The following is a 21,923-nucleotide window of genomic DNA, read 5'->3' on the forward strand; positions in this document are numbered from 1 at the left end:
CCAGGTGGCCTTTCAAAATCTCCTCCAACTTCAGCCATTCTGTGGCTGTGTTGCCTTGTCACACACTTTTTAGTGAAACAAAATTGGTGACGTGGAGCAGATAGCATCAAACTGTACAACTTGATTCAGAGGCTTGGGCAACAGCTGTGCTAGGGTCTGTTGCCATTGCACAATATATCCCATCTATTTATGCATGCTAACCTTCTCCAGCTACCAGGCTCTTTCGTGGACCTCTTTCCTGGCTGTGAACAGCAATGTGCAGCATGATGTTGCTGCAGCCTGGTTTTACTGCCCTTGTGATGCTAAAGTGGTAAAGGCCACGTAGTTTGGGAACTGTGGTTTCACGTAATTCTTCTGAGGATGTAAAGACCAATTTATTTTTTGTTCTTTTTCCTATTCTTAATCAAACTCACCCCAAGTAAAAAACAAACACAAAAGCAACCCCCCACAAACCAACATACAAACAAAAAAAAAAACCCCATAAAAAGTCTACAGATGAAGATATTTTTATGTCTTAATTCTTAGTTTTCCACAGTACCATTTGTACAGCTTTTGAAAACACTAAATTTCTGCCTACAGAAAATCAGAGGTGAATAAGATCTGTTCTGCTTTTCTCTTTTCCTGCAATTCCACAGCTCCCCTTTTCTTTCTTACTTTTCTTATTATGGACAGCAAGAGCAGGGGGAGTAGAGTTGGGTTGCTCTTAATGGAGAATTTCATTTGCAAAGAAATAATTCTCTGGGTCATCTCTAGCCATTGAAAGGTTACTTTGTCCTGATTACTTGTGGAACAGAATTACTTAATGAGATTTAGGTTTAGATTTCAAGCTTTTCACTCTGTTTTAGTATGGTTTGTGTTTTAGTTGGGTCTCTCTTGCCTTGGAATTTAGCAAAATGGAATTGATAATGTTCATTAGCATGCTCTGCATCTTACAGCAGAAATGTCAAGATTTTGTATATTGTGATTGTAGTTTTATGTTTATTTCCATAAGAGTGAACTGAAAAAAAAGGGTGTGTTTTGGAGGATTTTATTTATTTTTTCAGTTGTGTTTGAAATAATGTCTTGACTTGTGTTGCTTCCAGAACCTGCTAGCCCAGGCCAGGACTTGGATATGCCAATGGAGGTTGATAGCAGTGAAATGAACAGTGATGGTAGTCGAGTTCTAGATGATGCTGAAGAGCCCTCTCCTCCAGAGGACAAAATCTTTTTTATGGATCCGTCTGACCTCGATGCAGACAAAGATGAGGAAGCTGTCAAAACAATCAGGTAGTTACAGGATGGATTTCTTTGCTCAGGATATGTGTTGCTCAATATTGTAAGGAAAATGTTTCCAATTAGCCCAGTTTTGTTGCTGAAAGTGTATTTTCCCTTTGTGTGGGGTTTCTTGTTTTTTTTTAGCTTGAAAATACTTTGTAAAGTTCTCCTATCTCAAGAAAATCTGAAACATAAATTAAAAGAATACAGCCTCTTCTAATTGGAAGTGTTATGCTATGACAGTTATTGAAGAAATACAACCAGATTATTAAAGCAGGATGAAATTTACAGCTTAACAAAGCTAATGTGTGGTTAAGGCCTCTGTGATTTGAGCCTAATTTAGTTACTGTTATATATGTGTGGATTTAAACAGCATTGGTTGGGATATTTTAATATTCGCATCATAGTCTATGCATGTTATGAAATAGTTTGCTTTATTTATCTTGAAAGTGATTTTTCTGAAGTCTTTTATCCAATAACTGTTAACATAGTTCCTTAAATCAAATTTGATCTTTTTATTTCTCTATTATTCTGAGTAGTGTCATCCTGATTTTTTTAGTCATTCTTAATAAGATAAGCACAGTTGTATTTGGTCAAACTGTAGCTCAGGGCTTAATAGCAAATTTGTGAGGGAGAGCATATAATGATACGTCCCAACTTTCAGTGATTTATAGCTCAAGGATCTCCTGAGTGGGAAGCAACATCTACCTCTAAGTAGGATTTTTCCATTTATTTCTAATCAGATTTGAACCAATTCAAGTTTTTGGCATGACAGCAGCCCGTAGCCAATTCTGTAGTGTTAACAGGCCATGTTAAAGCATCCTTACATTTTCTGTTTTGAAACTGCCTCATGATATGTGTTTACAGATGTGTCTGTTAGTGCCACATGTAGAGCTCTGGTGTTAGTCAGGCAGCTCGGTGGTTAGCTTCATTTTCAGTGCTGTTAAATCCTGTATGTTTAATTAATGGCTTTCTCAGAATATTAGAGATTATCAAACCTTTGTCTGCAGGGCAGTTAATATACCTTAGCATTGATAGAATTTTCTAGTGTAATTATGATTTAACACACCCTGGTTTATGTTTTTGTAAGTTGAAAGTTTGCTTTGGTAGGGACCTTCATTAACAACAATATTATGAAGCAGCATAATTAACTTACATAGACAAGAAGAAATGCTAATTATGCTGATGTTAATTATATTTCTGTGGTGTAAAACAGCATAAAAGACCAGCAGTCTCAGCAGATTGTTTTGAAAGAGCATAATTTCTGTAGGTGTCCTCAGTCCAGTGTGTTTCTTCTCTGTTCATTAAGTACTGCAATACTTGCCCTAAGAGACCTGGTAGGAGCTCAGATGCCTTATCAAATTCATCCATCAACTGAGTCTGTATGGGTAGAAAAGGTGTCTGTTCCTGAAAATTATGGATTAAATGTGTGAAACAAGTATAATTGCAGAACTGTTGTATGTTAACTTGTTACATATTAAACTGTTGTATCTTCTTTTTAGTCCTTCAACAAGCAATAATATTCCTCTCATGCGAGTTGTGCAGTCAATCAAACACACAAAGAGGAAGAGCAGTACAATGGTGAAAGAAGGATGGATGGTCCACTACACTAGTAGAGACAACCTGGTCAGTTGCTTTAGTTTCTTCCTAAATTAAGTTATTTCTCTAAGCTAGTGCCTTTTATTTCTGATTTAGAGTATAATTTGAAAAAATTTAGCTGTGATGTTCATTATAAAGAAATCTGGTTCCAGAGAGAAACTGTAATTTATTCAAAATTCTTGATGTGGTGATTTAACAGTACTTTTCCTTTTCCCCTTTGAGAAGGAAAAGCATCTCTACATTGTCTCAAATTAATTGCATATGTTGTATTTCAGCTTTCCTGAGAAAGTAAATCAGAATAATTTGTTTGTGTCTTCTTTCTCTTTAGTAGTTGAACTAAATACTTCTCTTTTTCTATTCTACCCTGTGAAAAGGTGGAAATCATAAGAATATTATGTGTACTGAAATGGTTGAGAGTATTATTCTGATGATCTAGGTGTTTGTAAATGGTTATGTGTAGATATGGAAGACCCTAATTCCTCTAGTAATTTACTCTAAGAGTTGTGGCTTGACTGTATGTCCTTGGGTATGCAAGCATCCCCCAAAAAGACTGTGTTTGTTGCCAGTGCTACCAACAATGCTACCTTAATTAAGTAGGCAAGCTACTTGATTTTTGTATATTGAGGAGGAAGACAAGGCAAAATAATAGGGTTCCATAGGATTGTCTGATGGGAGGAAGTGAATCCTCTTGTTTTTCGGTAGATGAATGAAAAGGATGAATTTAAGAAGTTCCCAGAACTCATGGAGTTCATAATGCTTTATGGCATATTAAGACTGTTCATGAAAGGCAGCAGAAATACTTTTTCATTCTTTATCTCTGTGGCATCTGATTGAAGGACACAGAATTTAGAGAAGCAAAGTTAATTAAGTTCTGATGAAATCAATTTGAAGGTTGATAATAGGCAGCTCAGGCTACTGTAATGTTTTCACTTTTTGTGATTGTTAGCTAAACTGACTGCTGTAAATGGTCTTTGTGAAGCTACCTTAAAAGCCATTTCTTTACGGTACAGTTTTCTATTACCTAGATGTATTTATTGCAATCCAAAATAAGTATCTAGTGTATTTTAGGTGTGGTTGCAGCCATGACTACATAAAAGTCACAATTATCATCAGGTAGCTCTGGAAAAACTAAGGCCAGGTAGCAGACAAAGGTGAATAGTTCTACCAGAACTGTTCAGAGCAGACCTGGTATTTAGCTCTGATTTAAACTTTCAGTACAACCAGTATGTTTTCCCATGGACTTTTTTTTTTTTTTTTGAACCTCCCCTTAGGACAGTGATCTGATGAAACACCTTAGCTTAGTTAGATTTTCTTAATCTGTCAGTCTGGCTGCTATGTCGATGACATGAACTGAAAAAGGCCAGTCAAATGAAGTATCCTGACCCAAAGGATAGTCAGCCAAACAAGATCTCACCGAGCTTCCTAATGGGAGGAGACTTCCGTATTGGGCATTACAACATCGGCTATTTCCCTTGACCGTTCTGTTCTCAGCAATGTCAGACTGTTTCCTATTCCTGAAACAACTGAGCTTCCTATCAGTTCCAGACAGGTTCATTTTAACAGCAGAATCTGTGTGCTTCTTGTGCTCCCTGATAACAAGATATTTCACTCTTTAAAACATGAAGTTTCTATGTCATCATCTTTATTCTTTTTCTGACCCTGGTCCCATCCTTTCTCAGAGTAGGGTATGGGGCAGATTTTGAACCTCTGAGTAAGTTACCAGCCTTTTCCTTAATTTCTCTTCTCCAAAGTCTTTCCTGATTCACAATTTAATAAAGAGCATATATGTTGAAAGGAGGCGTTTACACCTTTGGTTTCACCCATTGTCCTGGTGCTGTCTGGGAACTCCTTTTAGTTAAATCCATTTTTGGTCTAGTTTTCTTTGTCTAGCTCCTGTAGTTTGACTTAGCTTCTCCCTGAGTGAAGTGATTTAAGTTCTGCTTAAATATGGAAAAAAAAAAAAAAAGCTTTGCTTTTAATATGACAAAGTTTATAAAATAGAAATATAATAGAATAATATTTCAAACTTTGTCATCCTAAGTTAGGGGTAGGGGTCTTGGGTTTTTGTCCCAGAAAAATGGAAGTGGTTTTCTAACTATATGAGCGTGGTGCAAGCAAAGTCTTTTACAGATACTTTGATTCATACAACCTTATTAGCTTTCTAAAAGCTTCTTTGTTTTGAGGAATATTCTTCTGCTGAAATTACAAGACAGTTGTATACAACAGTTAATCCATGTTGCTTTTTGGTGGGGGAGATTTCTTTTTGGTGGAAACTTCCAGCAAATGGCTAGGTAGTCTGTCTTGGTTTTTTTTTCCACCACAAAGTATTTTTTTCATTTGAATCTCATAATGTGTCTGTTTTGCCTCTATATTGATGGAAGAATTAAGGACTCGTTAGGCTTGTTCAGTGCTTGAACCCTTGCAATGTAGGTATGAGGGCATAAAGGGAGAAAGCATGACTCTCACAGTTGTCACTAAATTTAAATGATTCAGATTTTGTGAGAATATGCACCTGGAGTAAAACCTGTCTAGTAACTGTTTTTTCCTATATGAGGTAACTCCTGTTGCTTTTGCTGTAAGGTAAGTGATATTTTTGCTAGTTTTTGGAAATAATTTATGAGCTTCTTCTTCAGTTAAGACAAAGTCTTTATTCCCCAAGTATATTTTTTCATTTCTATAGTCTAAGATTACTGTAAATGAATTTTGAATGATTATTGCAGCAATTTAAAGCATTTTTAAATTTAAATACTGAGATAGCAAAAGCCATATGAGAGGTTTATTCCTTATGTAATTGTACTGTGCATTTTGTAGAGAAAAAGACATTACTGGAGACTGGACAGCAAATGCCTCACACTATTTCAAAATGAATCTGGAACAAAATATTATAAGGTAATTAATGATGAGTAATAATTGTTTCACTTGATTTATTCAGTGCTTTATAGATATGAAGTCTACTGTGAGCAGTTTATGTATTATCTCCATTTTCCCATCTCTTTTTGAATCAAAACTGTGACCAGGTTAATTGTTGCCCAAAGCCTGTAAGTGAGAAGGACCAAGACTAACTCTGAGAAGTTGCTTGCAGCTCCTGCTCTAATTCCCTTGAGTATGTCTCTCCTTACATTTCTGCATGTACTGTTCTCCTGAATTACCTGGTATATTAAGCTTTCCTCACAATTACCAGAGAATTTCTTTGGCCACGAGTTGAATGATGGCTTGGATTTTTGTGTTCTTTGAGTAGTTTGCATGCTTATGTGTTTTATTTCAATGTTCCTCAAATTCAGTTACTCCCTACAGTACAACTGAAAGTTTCAAGCAAAATTTACAGGAAAATTTACTGTGTAGCCTTATGTTTGTATAAATGAGGCTTAGTGTAATGTCAATGTAGGATTGTGTTTGGTGGTGGAATATTCTGAAAATGCATTTGAATGTGTAAACAGGACTTTTCCCTTTCTTGTCTTATGCCTTTAGGTGGGGGTCCAAATCTTGCAGCTTCTTCCTTTGTAACAACTCTAAGATCAAGCCTTTTCTCTGTACACCCAGCTAAACTTGCCCAGATCCTTTTCATCCCTATCTTGACCAATGCAGTCTCTTCTCAGACCTCTCTGATACTTGTGTTGCCCTGTGCATTCAAAACACAGCTGGTAAAATATGTTCCTTGCTTGTTGCTCCATTGCGTCACTGCTTTTAGTCCTTTCACTTGCCCCTTTGCACCCCTTGTTTTAACTGCTTAGATCTGATTGTTTGTCTTTGCTGTTAGAGTAATTCACAGTTTTTGCCTTTACATTTATTTGCTCTTCATCTCAATCAGCTGCTGTCTCTTATCCTCCTAATGCCTGCCTGGTGTTCATCTGCTTGTTCACTACTCTTGCAAGTGACCTGCACCTGCACCTTCCCATGGATGTGGAATGTCCTCCTCCACCTAGTGTGAATGTGAAACCATTTCTTCCTTGAGATCTGTTCTGTAATACTCTTGTACCATGGTCTTAAACTGACCAGGTAGAGGATAATACCTGTATGCAGATAATATCTGCTCATATCTGTATGAAAGAGAATCTTTACCCACAACGATTCTGATGCACAAAGCAGTGCTTACTGATTAGTGTGTATAGCTGCATCCTCTCCTTAATGTAACTGTTTCATTTTCTCCCCCTCATGCTCTTCTCTGCCTAAGCCGTATAAACTGCAAGGGGAAAAAGGTCATTCTCTATTTGTGCATCACTTACCCATGTAGTGAGGGTGTGTCTCATTATGAACATAAATGTAGTTTGAGTAGAAAATAGCAGTTGTATTGAGAGAATTGTGGTGGGCCTGAAAATCTGTCTAGGCTTGTGTGGTAATTCAGAGCACCCCATCTTCAATGGTCATGCGCAGTTCAAATTTATTTATGGAGCTTGGTGTTTCGGTTTTGTTTTTTGATATATTTGATTTGGTTTCTTTGCAACGCTTGCAGTTATGGGTGTTAGTATATTAAAATATTATGTGCATTTTCATTTTTTAATTTTTAATATCTTTCTTCAGGAGATTCCACTTTCAGAAATTCTCCAGGTGACTCAGCCTCGAGATTTTTCACACGTGGTGCAGGGCAGCAATCCCTACTGTTTTGAGATCATCACTGACACGATGGTGTACTTTGTTGGCGAGAACAATGGCAGCACTCATCACAGTCCAGTTCTTGCTGCCTCTGGAGTTGGACTTGACGTAGCTCAGGGCTGGGAGAAAGCCATCCGCCAGGCCTTGATGCCAGTCACTCCTCAGCCTAGCGTTTGCACTGCTGCAGGACAAGGAAAAGACCACAGTAAGCAGGCAGACAAGGCTCTTGTTCATGTGCTGAAGCTGCTGATGGTAGTGATTCCTTTGGGAACAGTGCTTATTTAGAGTGAAGCATTGTCTGTTGGTTATCTGCTGAATTGGGTTCATCATTTTCCATGAGTCTCTAAAAAGTGACCCTCAGGTTTGTGGAGGGTGGGGAAATCCTTTAATCCTTTGTAGGAGAAAGTGTAAACAATCAGATTTACAATATGAATGCAGAATGCAGAGTTTTGTTGCGGGACCACTAAGAACACAGATATAAAAAGGGAGTACAGATTAGATATTTCTAATATACATAGCTAAATAAATATAATCAGATTATATGCATACACTTTGAAAGAACCAAATTTGGATTTTTTAATGTTAGTACCTATATATGTTTATATTTTAAAAATTCTATGAGATGTCAGTAGCTAAGGAGAAGAAAAGGAGTTATTGTTGCTGTGTAAATACCATCAGTTATGTAAAAAACTTTTACTAAACTGTGGGTAGTTACAAAAAGTACCCTATTCTTCTTTTTATGCACCTTCTTTTCCTTTTTTCATCTGGCATGGGATTATATTCATTATCAAGGCTACCCTAAATTTATATATTGTTTTCTTTCTTTTAAGACATCTCCTTGTTCCTTGCAGCAACATTCATTCTGTACTGAGGTTTATGCTTTCACTTTTTAGTTTCCTTTCAAATTCCAGCTGCTCTTTAATCTCCTTGCAGAAAAATTTTCTTTTGTAGTAGATTCTGAGATCGGTTTCTCTGTCTCTGATGTCTGGCTACTCTGCATCAGCAACAGTTAAGAACATGTAAATGCCAGTCTGAGGTAAAGGCGCTTCCTGCGAATGCAGCAATGGTCTAAAATAGTAAACTATGAAATGCCAGTACTGGCATTGGTATTTAATTACAGTGAAGAAACATACCTATGAGATGGTACCTCATAGCTGCCTTTATACATACATAAAATGCCACTTTTGAATTTTTGGAATATAGAATTTTTAGTTTTGTATATATCTATATATAGATACACCAAAATTCTCTTTGCTTTCTAACATCTAAGGCTTACTGTTGCTGAGAGACTTGCAAAGACACTTAATTTTTCCAAAGCAAGTAGTTTTTCAGATATAAATAATAACATTCCATTGACGTTGGTAGGGATCTGCAGTGGTAGATGCTGAGAAGAAGTATTTTAGAATGTTTAGGATTCTAGGAGTATAAGAAACTCCTGTGAGTTGGGGAGTGGTATTTACATATTTTTAGACAACTCAGGTTGGTTTTGAAACTCTCAGAAGGTCACAAAATGTCTGTTCATCCCTCTTCTTCCTACACTTTGTGAGTCATGAAATGTATCTCAAGAGCCCTTAAGATAATTAGACTTTAATTTTAAGAAAGTCTCAAATACATGCTTTTAAATGAAAAGACCAAAAGGAGGAGGAAGACATTGCTAGTGCTAGAAATACTTGCAGCAACAGGGAATTTGTAGCATCAAAGTGTCCACAAGGCACTGTCTAGTTATTATATACCCCATTGTGGCCAGAGGTAGTTAGAAATGAGGATGTTCTCCCAGTCTGACCCATGGCAAAGAATCCTTTGTAACCACATACCAGTGTTTGGGGTGGGGCGTTTCTTTGTGGGGTGATTCCGAGCTAAAATGACAAAGAAACCTGCCTGCTGTAGAGGGAATCCACCTGCTGTAGAAGTTGTGTGGAATTGTGGCATCACTAATTTCTTTAGAAGTGACTGCTTCTTAGCCCTTACTCTTGCACATTTCAGACCCTAGAAAAACAGATTTATTTCGAAGGAATAACTCACTCTTTACCTCTGAGTTATTTAGTATTCTGTAGCCACCTGTGGACTAGGGTTCCATGTGTTCTGTTAAACACTTTCAAAAACTGTATCTTTATTTTCTAGTTATCTTGTAGCAGTTTTTGTTGACCTTAGGAATTTTTTGTCTGACTTCTTTATTCTTTTCCCTTGTGTTCTGTATGGTTACTTCAGTGCTGACTTGACTATAGTCAATAATCAGTAGGCATCTGCAAGACTCAGAGTTTATATTTCAGATGCAGACTTCAGGGTGTCTTTGAGAATTAGTAATTGTTCCTATCTTGTCTCTGTACATTTCTTCTTTGAGATAAAGCACAGGTGGCAAAAATCAAACATCTTTTTTCCTCTAAATTCTCTTTAGGATAATAAAGGCTCTTTTCAAATTGTTAGTAAGTTTATAGTGTGTTTTCTAGCTACCTTGTAGATCAATTAGTTCTTTTTGTTCTTTAAGTTAACATAATATCACAGAATTGTTAGGGTTAGAAGGGACCTCTGGAGATCATCCAGTCCAACCCCACCGACAAGTCAGGGTCCAGGTTACACACAAAAACATCCAATTGGGTCAGGAATGCCTTCAGAGAGACAGACTCCAAGTGGTAGATGTCTGTTAGTCTGAGATGCTTTACTTTGGCTGTGGAAGTCAAAAAAGAAGGGTATTTCCTGCCTTCCTTGGTATATCTCTTCTTGCCTGTGCATCAGTGTTATTCCTGTAATGAAAAGTTCATGTCAATGTCTGCTGCAGACTGAAGAATTCTTTATCTGATACGTTTACTTGGAAATTACACTTGATTTGCTTCTGTAGATTATCCATGAAACAAAGATTTTTTTTAATCTTATGGGCTTTATTGCCTTTTTAATTATCAGTTATTCTGTTACTTTGATTTGTTTCCTTTCCTTATGCATTCATTCTGTATATCTTGGTGCCACAGAAGATAAGAAGCCACATTCATTTGACTATGAGAGATCTACCTGCTCCTCTTGCAATAAAGATTATTCTTTATTGCTACCAGAAATCATTATTCATTTAATGAACTGTGATACAATTACTAGTGCTTTTGGTTCTCCAGCTGTCTATTGTGTACACACTTGTATTGTTCTACTGTTTTTGTATCAGGAGTAGGACAAAAAAAGAAAAATAGTCCCAGCAAAACTTTCAGGGCTATTTATCTAATGAGTTCTAGAGTATGAAGTTTCTGCAAAACAACACTAAAAATCATTTCACTGATACTGGGTTAGAAGTCAGTAAAGGGTTCTTGTTGATTCCTATTTTTCCACTCTTTTTAGAAAAAGTCTGCCCTTTTTATTTACTTACTTGGCTTTATCTTTTTTATTGCAGAAGAATTGTCTCTAAGCATCTCTGTTTCAAATTGCCAGGTCCAAGAGAATGTGGTGAGTCATGTGCATTGTATTACAGTGATGTTTATTTATCTGAGTATTACAAAGTAATTGGTAGTAGCAGTGTCTGGATGAGAAAGCAGCACAGAGCACTGTAGGTAAAGAAGTCCATGTTATATGCAGGAAGTAACTGACTTACCTGCCATGGCTGTTAGTTTTTATGTGTGTTCCTGCTTTTGGTGCAGCTCAGTGGATCCTTTTCAGGAGAAGTTTGTTGTGTTTTCCCACTCATCAGTGTAATGATGGTACCTTTTACAGATTTTGATTAATGTCAAATATAATTATAGCCTAGCCAGTAATAACTAATGTGAACATTTTAATGACTGAACATTACATTTTAATGACTCCTAATATTTGTGATTTTTTTTTTTTCATGCATTAGGATATCAGCTCTGTGTACCAAATATTTGCCGATGAAGTGCTGGGTTCTGGTCAGTTTGGTATTGTATATGGAGGTAAATTGCATTATGTTCTATTATGCATTTATTAAGGTAGAATATCTGCTTGATAAAATTATCCTTTTCACACTTACTTAGCTGTATCTAGAATGTCTAGGTAAAGTCAATCTTGTTAAAAGTTGTGTTTGGATTACTTTGCTGCGTGTCTCTGCAGTTCTATGTACAGTATTTCTTACAATTAAATTCTTCCATTTACAATTTTGCATTGGCATCCTAATTAGTTTAGACTATGTGTTGCATTTTGGCTGCAGTTAAATACAAAGCAAACCAATTTGGGCATATTATATGATTTTTTTAAATTGCAAATTCTAACACGGTGTTTTACAGCATTAGAAGTCATATATTTGCTGTCAGTTATACATGTTTTGAATTACACCTGAGAGATGTGGCCAAAAGCAATTAGAAAAACACAATTTTTTGACAGTATGCATACAAACATGTTATTGACATACTTGATGTGAACAAATTTCTGCCAGCAGGATAAAATAGAAAGAGGTATTATTTGCCAAGAGTGTTAGCCCTAGGTTTCAAGTCTACTATTATCACCTAGTTTTTAAAACCTTCTGTTGCAGTATATAACTTGTTTTTAGTATGTCATCACCAAAAAAGGAAAAATACTAGAAATGCATATGAACTCTGTTTCTATCTCTCTTTTTTTTTCTTTTTTTTTAATCTCGTGTTATATCTCAAGTGTTGAGAAAACCACAGACCATAAATCTGGAAAGAAAGAAAAAGTCATAAGTAATGATTTACAAGTGGTAATCTTTCTGCTTCTGTCACATTTTCTCTCTGATCAGGAAGTACTGTGGCTTTGATTTTTCTGTGTGCCAATTATGTAGTTAGATACTTTATTACTTCTAAACTGCTTGGTGGAAATACAGTTTGGTTTGGTTTTACATCACTCTTGAAAAAGGTCAGGTTTTTTGCCCCCTCTGTATTTCTTAAAGCACAGTGTGAATCAGAATATCCTCCCTCTCTTATGAATAGAAATTAACAAATGCAGACACTTATTTTAATGACTGGATTTTATTTTTCCTAAATTGCCTTGTAGGTAAATTTCAGTTTGGTGTTTTGCAAGATTCAATGCTTACAAATGCTCATAAGTGTAATAAACACTTACAAAAAGCTTTCATTGATTTTGGTTTTTTTTTTTTTTTACTGCATAAGGGCTTAAAATATATAGGATATGCTTACTTCTTAATATAAAATCACAAGCTGAAAGAATATGAAAAGACAATATAAAAGACTATGATTCTGCTGGCTCTACACACTGCTTAATTGTTGCTGGTATTTGGAGAGACTAGACCTGGTAACTCCTGATATTGGCTTATCTGCACCTGTGTAGTCATACTGAAATAATGGTAACAATTAATGGAAAAATTAAGTTGCTTTCATTGTTGTGGGGCTTGGATTGCATTTTTATTTTTTGTTGCATTTTTTGTGTCCCCAGTTCTTGACAAACATTTTCAAAATTGCAAATCAAAAGTTGTAGAATATATATATCCAACTCCCACATCAGCGAGAACAGTTTCCCTCTGCTTTTCCTTTCAAATTTTGATTAGTTTGAAAGATCTGAAAAAGGGAGACAGAAAAAAACTACTCTTGACATTTTCTTAGTGATGTAAAACTTGCACTGAAAACTGGCTGTCTGTGTTTTGTTTCACAAAAGGAATTTTCAAGCTGCTTTTCTGTTACTCTTCATGGGCAAGTTTTAGCTCTAGTCTAGCTTATGTAGTTAGGTGTTTTGTTAGATGGGTTGGTTTGCTTTATAATCTTTAGCAATCTAGCATTTGCCTTCTGTGTTTTGCATCTAGTTTGTAAGTCATGGTATTTGTGCTACATTTCGGTATAATTTCCTTTATCTGGTGGAGATAAGCCCTTTGTTCATGATGATGTTAAAGGCGGGTGCAGTAGTTGCTTGGCAGAGCAGCTGTGGAGCAGTTCCTGTGCCCTGCCTAAGCCTTGGCCACCAGTACTGCCCAGGGAGCAGCAGGGGAGGCTGGCTGGCTGCTGAGGTGTAGCTGGGCTCCCCACAGCAGTGCTGGCAGAACCTTCTGTGACACTTTCACTGTAGCTGTGTGTATCGTCCCTTCTCCTGAAATGGCTTCCAAGCCCTTCACTGAGCAGATGAAGACACTTTTCTTTGGTGCAGACTTACTGTTCTGTCGTAGTTTAGTATTAAATGTATCAGATTTCCAAGTTCTTGCAGTGTGTGGTCCCATAAACCTCTCTGATGTGACTGAAAGAAGCCAGTTCTGCAGCTGTGAAGAAGCTGGGGAAGCATTAAGAGCTCCTCACTTCGCCCTGGACACAGCCTCCCTGTGTATTGCAGAATGCTTCTCATGGAGCTGATGCAGGTTGCAGTAAGGAATATGTGGTGCTGTCAGCATGGAGCTTTTCTTACCACAACCTTTTAGAGCTTTCTGATCACAGCAGACTGCCTCGGGTGTTAAATGTGTTGCTGTTCTTTGGGGTACCTGACAGCAGAGTGGTAAATGGTTTAAGTTTAAACTACAGAATTCCTGTGGAGGTTGATCACTTCTTTTACTCATATGCCATTTGCAATTCTAAATAAAAATACGGTAATATTGTACACTTGACAGAATATACTGGTTTCCCCAAAAAGGAATTTCTGCTGTAATATTTAATAGCTATGAATTGCTTCTATCTCTTGATGGCTGACACTGACTTTCTGTTTAGGAAAACACAGGAAGACTGGAAGAGATGTGGCTATCAAAGTCATTGACAAGATGAGGTTTCCAACTAAACAGGAAAGTCAGCTTCGTAATGAAGTAGCCATTCTCCAGGTATAGTGTTTTGGAATCATGTTGGAGTTTTGTCTTAAATAGACCATTAATGAGTTTTTGTATTGTGTGTAAGTGTTCTGAATTGATTTTTAAATCTATATCTGTGATTGCTGAATACTTTCGGAAGAGGGAGTCTTACAAATGCGGAAACTCCTGAGTATTTGGTTGATAACTTGGGGATGATATCTACCCCACTGAAGCCATGTATTTTGGCTCCGTGTTGACTCCCTCAGTATTATTTTCTGCTGTTTTCCACTACTAGCTCCTCAATATTTGAGTATTATTCTTATACTCAGTAATTTGAGTACAGAACATGCATCAACTGTAAAATTATCATTTGAGCTAAGTTGTATTAAACAAGTTCTCCTTAGTAGTTGTTGTGTTCCATGGGTTGACATTTGTTTGAGCTATTTTCTTTCCTCAGATTTTTTTTCACCTTTATCTATTTAACTTTTTTTTTTTATATGTGGTCAGCATTTCTGTATAATTCAGGCTATTTCATACTGTTTTATTTTAATGATGTACCTATGCTACTCTGTTTTAGAATTTGCACCACCCTGGGATTGTGAACCTGGAATGTATGTTTGAAACCCCAGAACGAGTCTTTGTTGTGATGGAAAAGCTGCATGGGGATATGCTAGAGATGATTCTTTCCAGTGAGAAAAGTCGACTTCCAGAACGAATAACTAAGTTCATGGTCACTCAGGTGAGCAGTCAGTTCCTCTGCTTTGAGAGGAAAGGCTGGATTTGGGTTTTGTAATTATAAGATGAGAATTTGGAGAAGGAGTTTTCTGTACTGTTATTTAAAAGAGGCAGCATAGAGAGATACACATCTAATGAAAGTTGAATAAAAAAGAAAAGAACTTTGAATGTTAATTATGTTAATGTTTTTGGCCCTTCTTTCCTAAGACTTAACATTATGGATATCTAAAGATGAATGTAAAAACACTAAGCATTCAAAAAACAGAGGAAGAGGCAGGAGGGGAAAAAGGTTGGGAAAAATAAACCTGCTTGTTTTTAAGTCTTAGGGTAGGCCGGAAAAAACAGTACTTGCACAGTATATGTGGGTTAGTTCTTGAGGACTATGTTGATAGAAATTGCTGTGTTGGTTAGTCTGTGTGTCTTTTGACACTTCTGATCTGCTTGAATATATTCTGAAAGTGTTCTTTCATTTTGTAGATACTTGTTGCTTTGAGGAATTTACACTTCAAGAATATTGTGCACTGTGATTTAAAACCAGAAAATGTACTACTAGCATCGGCAGAACCATTCCCTCAAGTGAGTGAAGATTAAACAATACTTTTCATTACTCTTCATTGGGTTTTTTTTAAAGCAATATTGACATTGCTGCTTAAAAAGCAATCTCTTGTGGGATTTTCAGCTGACTTCTAGAATTACTTGAACTGCATGTATTGTAGTTGTCTCTTTTTTTCTCCTTGTCTCACTAAGTGCCTTTAGTGCATTGCTCTTTCTTATACTCTGAGGAGGGCTTATTGACTTGGGGTTACATGTTGAACTTGATCCGAGTCCTTTTATCTTCACAAGTGCCTGCTGTGTTCAAGTTAAGGAACTGTTGCAGGATCATGAAGATTTGAGCACTGGTGTGTGTGCCAGCTGTTAATGTGTTTTACTGGGATGGTCTGTTAAGAGCTGGCTGTCTCTGAGTTCAAGCTAAAAGTCATTGTTGGATTTCTGTGTAGCCAAAGCCTCCAGCTTTAGAGATATGATTAAGAGGAATGTGATTTGGCTGGGATTTGTGTGTGTTTTTAACTTTGGTTCTGTGCCTTTTGAGAGTGAGAATTCACTTCTGAAAATGAGCTGGGTTTGGAATCAAGGTATTTTTTCCTTATTTGCACACTTGTGGCTGTGTAATATACAAACTGCCTCAGACCTGAGTCTGTGTAGGCCAGTTCAGATCTTGATCTGAAGCGTGGCTGATCTGTATGCTGCAAACCCAGCAACCTAAAACCTTAATGGACTGGTTTACACGGGGTTTTGTTCTGTTTGCATACAATGTTTAAGTGATAGCAGAAAGGGTGTGAAGTCAAGCAGAGATTTCTCAGTTTAAAATGTGCTGCTTTTGCAGGTGAAGCTGTGTGATTTTGGCTTTGCACGCATCATTGGTGAGAAGTCTTTCCGGCGCTCCGTGGTGGGCACCCCTGCGTACCTCGCCCCTGAAGTGCTCAGGAGCAAGGGCTACAACCGCTCCCTAGACATGTGGTCAGTAGGAGTTATTGTCTATGTGAGCCTCAGTGGCACATTCCCATTTAATGAAGATGAGGATATCAATGATCAGATTCAAAACGCAGCATTTATGTACCCACCAAATCCTTGGAAGGAAATTTCTAGTGAAGGTAAAGAAATTAATTTTCTCTATTAGAATGTTTGTGTATGTAGGTAACGCTTGCAAATGCTTAAACGTCAAAGTTCATTTAGGAAGGAGTGTGAAAATTATTGATAGCTTGAGTTTAGTATACTATGTCAAAGTAGATAAATATGAGGTAAATGTATTTGTGAAAGATAATTGTGGAATATAATGCTTTAGATAATTTTCAGGGCAGGAGAGTCAGGAGATTTAGCAAGAAATGTGAATTTCATGCATGATGAATGGGATGAGTAATCTGACACTTCCCAAAAGTCCCAAAGGAGTTAATTTATGTGTGGGTATTTGCTGAATGCTGGTATATTTTATCTGAACTATAATCACAGAAATGGTTCAAAGTTGAATCTGGAATTTTAGTTTGTACACTAGGAAGTACGGATTTAAGTGTCAGGTCTGAACAACCTAGAAGCTTACAAAGCTGGTTTCTAGAGCTCTTCATTGCCAGCTTTGGTTATATGTTGTTACCATGTTTGGTTAATACATTCACAGATAGATGTGGAAGGATGTATACAGAAGTATATAATAGTGGAAGTACCTATATCATTGTGGAACACAGGATTATGCTTAAGCTTTTTAGGCATATCTGAAAATCACTAAAATCAGTAGGGAAAAAGATTAATGGATAACACAGTAAAGCTTTTAGTGTTTCCATCAAAAGTAGGGGGAATTTATCCCATATCTATATTCTAGCCACATTTAACATAAGCAAAGCTAAATATAAAATTCAAAAGCTTGGTTAAATTTAAAGGAATTCAGTGTATGATACAGTCACACATAAAAAAAATTCTACTGCAGCATGTGAATGATGATAGAGGTAATTAGTATTTAAACAATATAATTTTTGTTCTTCTTTGGCAGCCATTGATTTAATAAACAATTTGCTTCAAGTGAAGATGAGAAAACGTTTCAGTGTTGACAAATCCCTTAGTCACCCATGGTTACAGGTAAGCCTATCTGCCGTTTTCACTATGTTTATAATGGGTGAATAATTTCTTTGGCTGAAATCCTTCAGAGGCTTGTGAAAACTGCAAGTTGTCACATTCTGTTAACAAGGCTTGAGCATTTCTGGTTTTAACTTTACATTTGATGTGCTCCAGCGTTCTGACCATCTATGAATGCCGTCTTTCCTCAAGGGAAATTTGTCTTCCTGTCTCTCCCACCTTTCCCTTTCTGTCTGACAACATGGTGGGCAGTGATGAGTGCATGGAGCCCTGTGAAATCAGCATGGGGACAAACACTGTTTGTTCAGTGCTGAAGTGGACACACAGTGTGTGCTCTAACTTGTAGTCCCCTTAGAGATTTGTTTGGAATGTAGTTTATCTGCTGCTTTCACAACCTTAGATACTAGCCTATTTGATTTTGAACTATTCTTTGTGGACAATGTTGGAGCTTTTTTTTTAATAAATCTTGTTGGTTGTGTTGTGTGGCTATTTACACTAAAAATGGACATAAACTGCAAAATTTATCTGTGGGAATGTACTACTGCTGTTTCTTAAAACTGCTTCCTTAAATCTTTTACTCCTTAGGATTATCAGACTTGGCTTGACCTCAGAGAATTTGAAACACGCATTGGAGAGCGTTACATTACCCACGAGAGCGACGACGCACGCTGGAAAGAACACGCTTACGAACACAACCTCGAGTACCCCCAGCACTTCATTATGGCTCCCAACCCAGATGACATGGAAGAAGATCCTTGATTTGTTCATTGTGCTAAATCGCAGCAAAGAAGGATACTCCAGGCAGAAACTGAAGAAAGTGGAACAGCTGTTGCTGTTTCCTAATGCTGTACACATAGTTTGGTGTGTAAAGCCCCAGAGGATCCTGCATTGCCATGGGAATAGACGGTTGTCTGAAAACTTTTCTCCATCCCTGACTTTAACTCTGAGAAGTTACTAGACAGTGGAATACAAAGCCCTGTTGGGTTACATTTCACCGTGCTGGGTGGCTACAAAGCCATTGCTGAGGTGCAGTGTGTACAGACTGAATGGTTTGTGTTTTTCAAAGGTTTTTGTTTTTTCATAGCCTACGCAGTAAGAGTTTTGTAATAGTTTTCTAATCCCTATTTACTAGGCCATAGAGGACTGTTTTCTGTTACTTAGATACATCTCCTGTTTCTCAAACTGTGGATGGTGAAGAGACTGTATAAAGAAATCAGTACAGAATACCTTGGCTAAAGCAAAATGTGGTGGTTTAGTTGAATACAGCTTCATAGATGAAGGAATAATTTGCTGCTGTTTAGACAGTTAAATATGTGTGTCTTGGCCCTAATTGAACTTTTAACAGATAGCAACAAGAAAAAAAAAATTGAAAACCCCATAACTTCTTACATTCCTCTTGAAATGCTGGCTGAGAGTCTAAGGAGATGACAGTCAAAGCTGTGCTAGGCTTTTATTTTGTCTGTTAAAAAAAGCAGTAAGCCACAACAGTGCGCTGCTGTGCAACGCTGGCATGCCATTGATACACACCAAAGGCATTTTGCCTTAAAACTACACAAATAATGCAGAGAGCACACAAGACTTGATGTAGCATATCCTTTCACTCTGGAAGACCAGCTTCTAGCAGAAGGATGTGGAAAAATAGGGAAAAATACATGCAGCTTTCTTCTGTCATTTTGAGTAATAAGATTTTAAAATTTTTCTAATATTTTTCTAATTTTTTAAGGTTCCCTGGACTTACATCAGGAGTAGTTTGTAGCCTGCTAGCTTGTTATTTTAACTCTGCTCAAAACCTAGAAGTAACAGTCGATACCACATCCGCTGTTGCTTCTGCCAGGGCAGCTGGATTGTAGGAGAAAGGACTTTGCCTTCCACCTTAACCTGCAGCCCCTCCCATCCTCTTTTTTACTGTGCTCAGAACTGTTTGAGCTGAATGAAGAATTCAAAAGCAACTCCTAACTCAGTTTTTACTGTGCACATGCCTGACCTGAAGGATTCCCAACCACTAATTTGACTTGTGGCACAGTAGAGGGGAAACAGCAGTGTTCTTTGGAAATGATTCCCTTGGACAGTTCAAGTAAATAGTATTTCAACAAAGTTTGAGGCCATAATGCTAAGTGCAAATGGAAGAAGGTTTTTTGGTCTTATTTTAAAAAATAAAAAGGGTGAAATCCTTTTTTTGTGGGATAACAGTGTTGTGCTCCTGGAGGATGCTGGATGGATGTATGATGTGCCAAGCTACTTAACTGGAGCTTAGTTGGAAATATTTCTAAAATACTCATACAGACTTGAACTGCAAAGGCAGTGAGAGGCTTTAGGGAATCTCCTCTCTCCTAAAAAGATTTTTCTTTTTTTGTTTGTGTGTAGATAAATATTTTTTTCTACTGTTTTTATTCAGGTAAGGAAACAGGTGAGCAGATTTATAAGTTGTTAGATGTTAATGTTAACATGGTTATTTCAGAGCTGGCAGCTGCTTGCACTAGCAGTGACCTGGCAGTGGTCAGTGGCAGCTGCAGAAGGATGTGCCCACAGGTAGGTCTGGGTTTTTAACTCACTCTCTCTTTTCCCACTGCCCTTTATCTATCTGCCACTGCATTTCGTAGGTGTCTGTGTTGGCAAAGGCTGAGCTCTGGATTCTTAACCCTGTTTAGAGAGGGTTTCAGGACTGATTGTTCAAAGAGGCACTGCTTTTCATCTCTGCAACCAGAGCAATCACCTCTGACATTGGTAGTTTGGTATTTGCCTGCTCTTGGCAAGGAAAGCCGTGCTTTTTCAACTTCCAGTGCTCAAGTGACCAAATTTCAGTGAAGCCATTGCTATATTCCATCCTAATTGTAATATGTAGATACAGTTTGGTTTTAAACTTTGGATATTTCACTTGAGCTGTTACTTCAGGTTTACCTGTGGGTTTGTTGTTTGTGTTGTTGTAAGGGAGGAAATAAAGCAGCTCAGTCACTTGAAAAAGCACAACAGGAATAGAGGAAGGAGGGGACAATAATGAAGTAGAAGGCCTGGCTTTTGTCTCTCCCCATGAAGTCTGCTCTGCTTCAAAATATTATATGAGCTATTTATTCTTCAAGTTGTATTAAAATAAAAATGCTGTTGGCCTTTGAGGAGATTGCCTGATCATATGCAGACTTATGGAGCCAGACAAGAGAAGCCACAAGCAGCTAGTAGTCAAGAAACCAAAAAAATCAGGCTTACATTATGAGTAAAATTCCTAGAGTAGTAAAAATAGCTGAGTTTTTTATTCCCTTTTTTCTACCTTTGCTGCAGACTTTTACAGCAGTAGGTTACAGTGTTTCATACCCATACCCCTAGATGAATTAAGTTGCGTTCATTCAAGCAATAGTGCTATGGTGATGCTAGAAAAAAGCTCATGTAAAATTTATAGCCTCAAAATGACACTGTCAAGTACTTTTATATTTTTATACACCCCATTGTTTGTAAATATCCTCTGGTAAGCTTGAAAATAAAATTTATTTCCCTATCAGACTCTTTCTTTTTATTTACATGAATTATCTCTCCTATCAAATGTTATTAGGAGTAAATGGTTCTATACTTTCTTGTTTGTGGATTTATTAAATATGTCATTCAGCCAGCAGGAACTCCTTTTACATTCATCCTGTCACTATTCTCTTTAAAGAAATATGTTCAGTGATGTCAAGGCATCTTGATTTTATTCAAGTACCAAAGCTTGAATACATTTTAAGTATCCTTAGTGCATGTTTGTTACTGACAAGTTTTGATTCCACTAGTAAATATTTCACTCTGAATTCTCAGACCCCCAAACCATTGTCCATTCTCTGCTCTGTGTGCTGGTTTCTGTATTTGCAGTGTTTTATTTCCACTCATACTGCTTTGAGTAGGTCGGTCCAGAGGTTTGGCGTGCTGCAGGCTTATTCGGAAACAGCCATCACACATTTTGTGATAGTATTTGAAATTACTTTAGTAACAGTTCATTAAATCCAGCAACAGGTGGGAGGGGAGACTTTGATTCTGGCTTATCTTTCTTGTCAGCATGTACAAGTCTGTGGTGAGGCAGCAGGGCAAAAAAATTAAAACAGTCCCCCATCTTCTCAGGATTCATCAGCATATCATAGCTGTGAAGTAACTGCTCACGAGTTGCTGTGTCACCTGAATTCTGCAAGAGTACCTGGAAAAAAAAATGCAGGTTAGAGCCCCTCCTGCTTTCCTGCATAGCTGCAATCCCTTCTTGCATCCTTTTCACTTAACGGTGCTGTGATGGTTGGCAGAACTGGTGAGATCACTGATGGTGATCCACAGCCCATACACCGATACACGTTTTGCATTAAATGCTCATAAATATAATATGATCAATTTATTTTCAGGGATCTGGAGCAACTTGCATCTAGCACAAGCAACTCTCTGAACTCACACCTACATTCTATTTTGAACAACTTCATTTAAAAACCAAAGATTTTTACTAAAGCTCTTGTACTGC

At 37.3% G+C, this 21,923-nt stretch overlaps 1 protein-coding gene across 4 annotated transcripts in view; it reads left to right on the forward strand.

The window, feature by feature from the left end:
- The window catches only part of PRKD3 (protein kinase D3), a 45,231-nt gene extending 24,280 nt beyond the window's left edge, over window positions 1-20,951 (forward strand). For all 4 annotated transcript variants that reach the window (XM_064414749.1, XM_064414748.1, XM_064414750.1 and 1 more), the window contains 12 exons: window positions 1,083-1,266; window positions 2,757-2,880; window positions 5,665-5,742; window positions 7,372-7,648; window positions 10,814-10,866; window positions 11,255-11,327; window positions 14,031-14,137; window positions 14,682-14,843; window positions 15,317-15,415; window positions 16,224-16,491; window positions 17,379-17,464; window positions 18,047-20,951. In XM_064414749.1, coding sequence (XP_064270819.1) covers window positions 1,083-1,266; window positions 2,757-2,880; window positions 5,665-5,742; window positions 7,372-7,648; window positions 10,814-10,866; window positions 11,255-11,327; window positions 14,031-14,137; window positions 14,682-14,843; window positions 15,317-15,415; window positions 16,224-16,491; window positions 17,379-17,464; window positions 18,047-18,220 — 1,685 coding nt within the window. In that variant the 3' untranslated portion in view covers window positions 18,221-20,951. The remainder of the gene's footprint in view (window positions 1-1,082; window positions 1,267-2,756; window positions 2,881-5,664; window positions 5,743-7,371; window positions 7,649-10,813; window positions 10,867-11,254; window positions 11,328-14,030; window positions 14,138-14,681; window positions 14,844-15,316; window positions 15,416-16,223; window positions 16,492-17,378; window positions 17,465-18,046) is intronic.
- The last annotated feature ends 972 nt before the right edge of the window (window positions 20,952-21,923 follow it).

Source organism: Passer domesticus, chromosome 3 (assembly GCF_036417665.1).
Source record: "Passer domesticus isolate bPasDom1 chromosome 3, bPasDom1.hap1, whole genome shotgun sequence".
NCBI classification, from domain to species: domain Eukaryota; kingdom Metazoa; phylum Chordata; class Aves; order Passeriformes; family Passeridae; genus Passer; species Passer domesticus.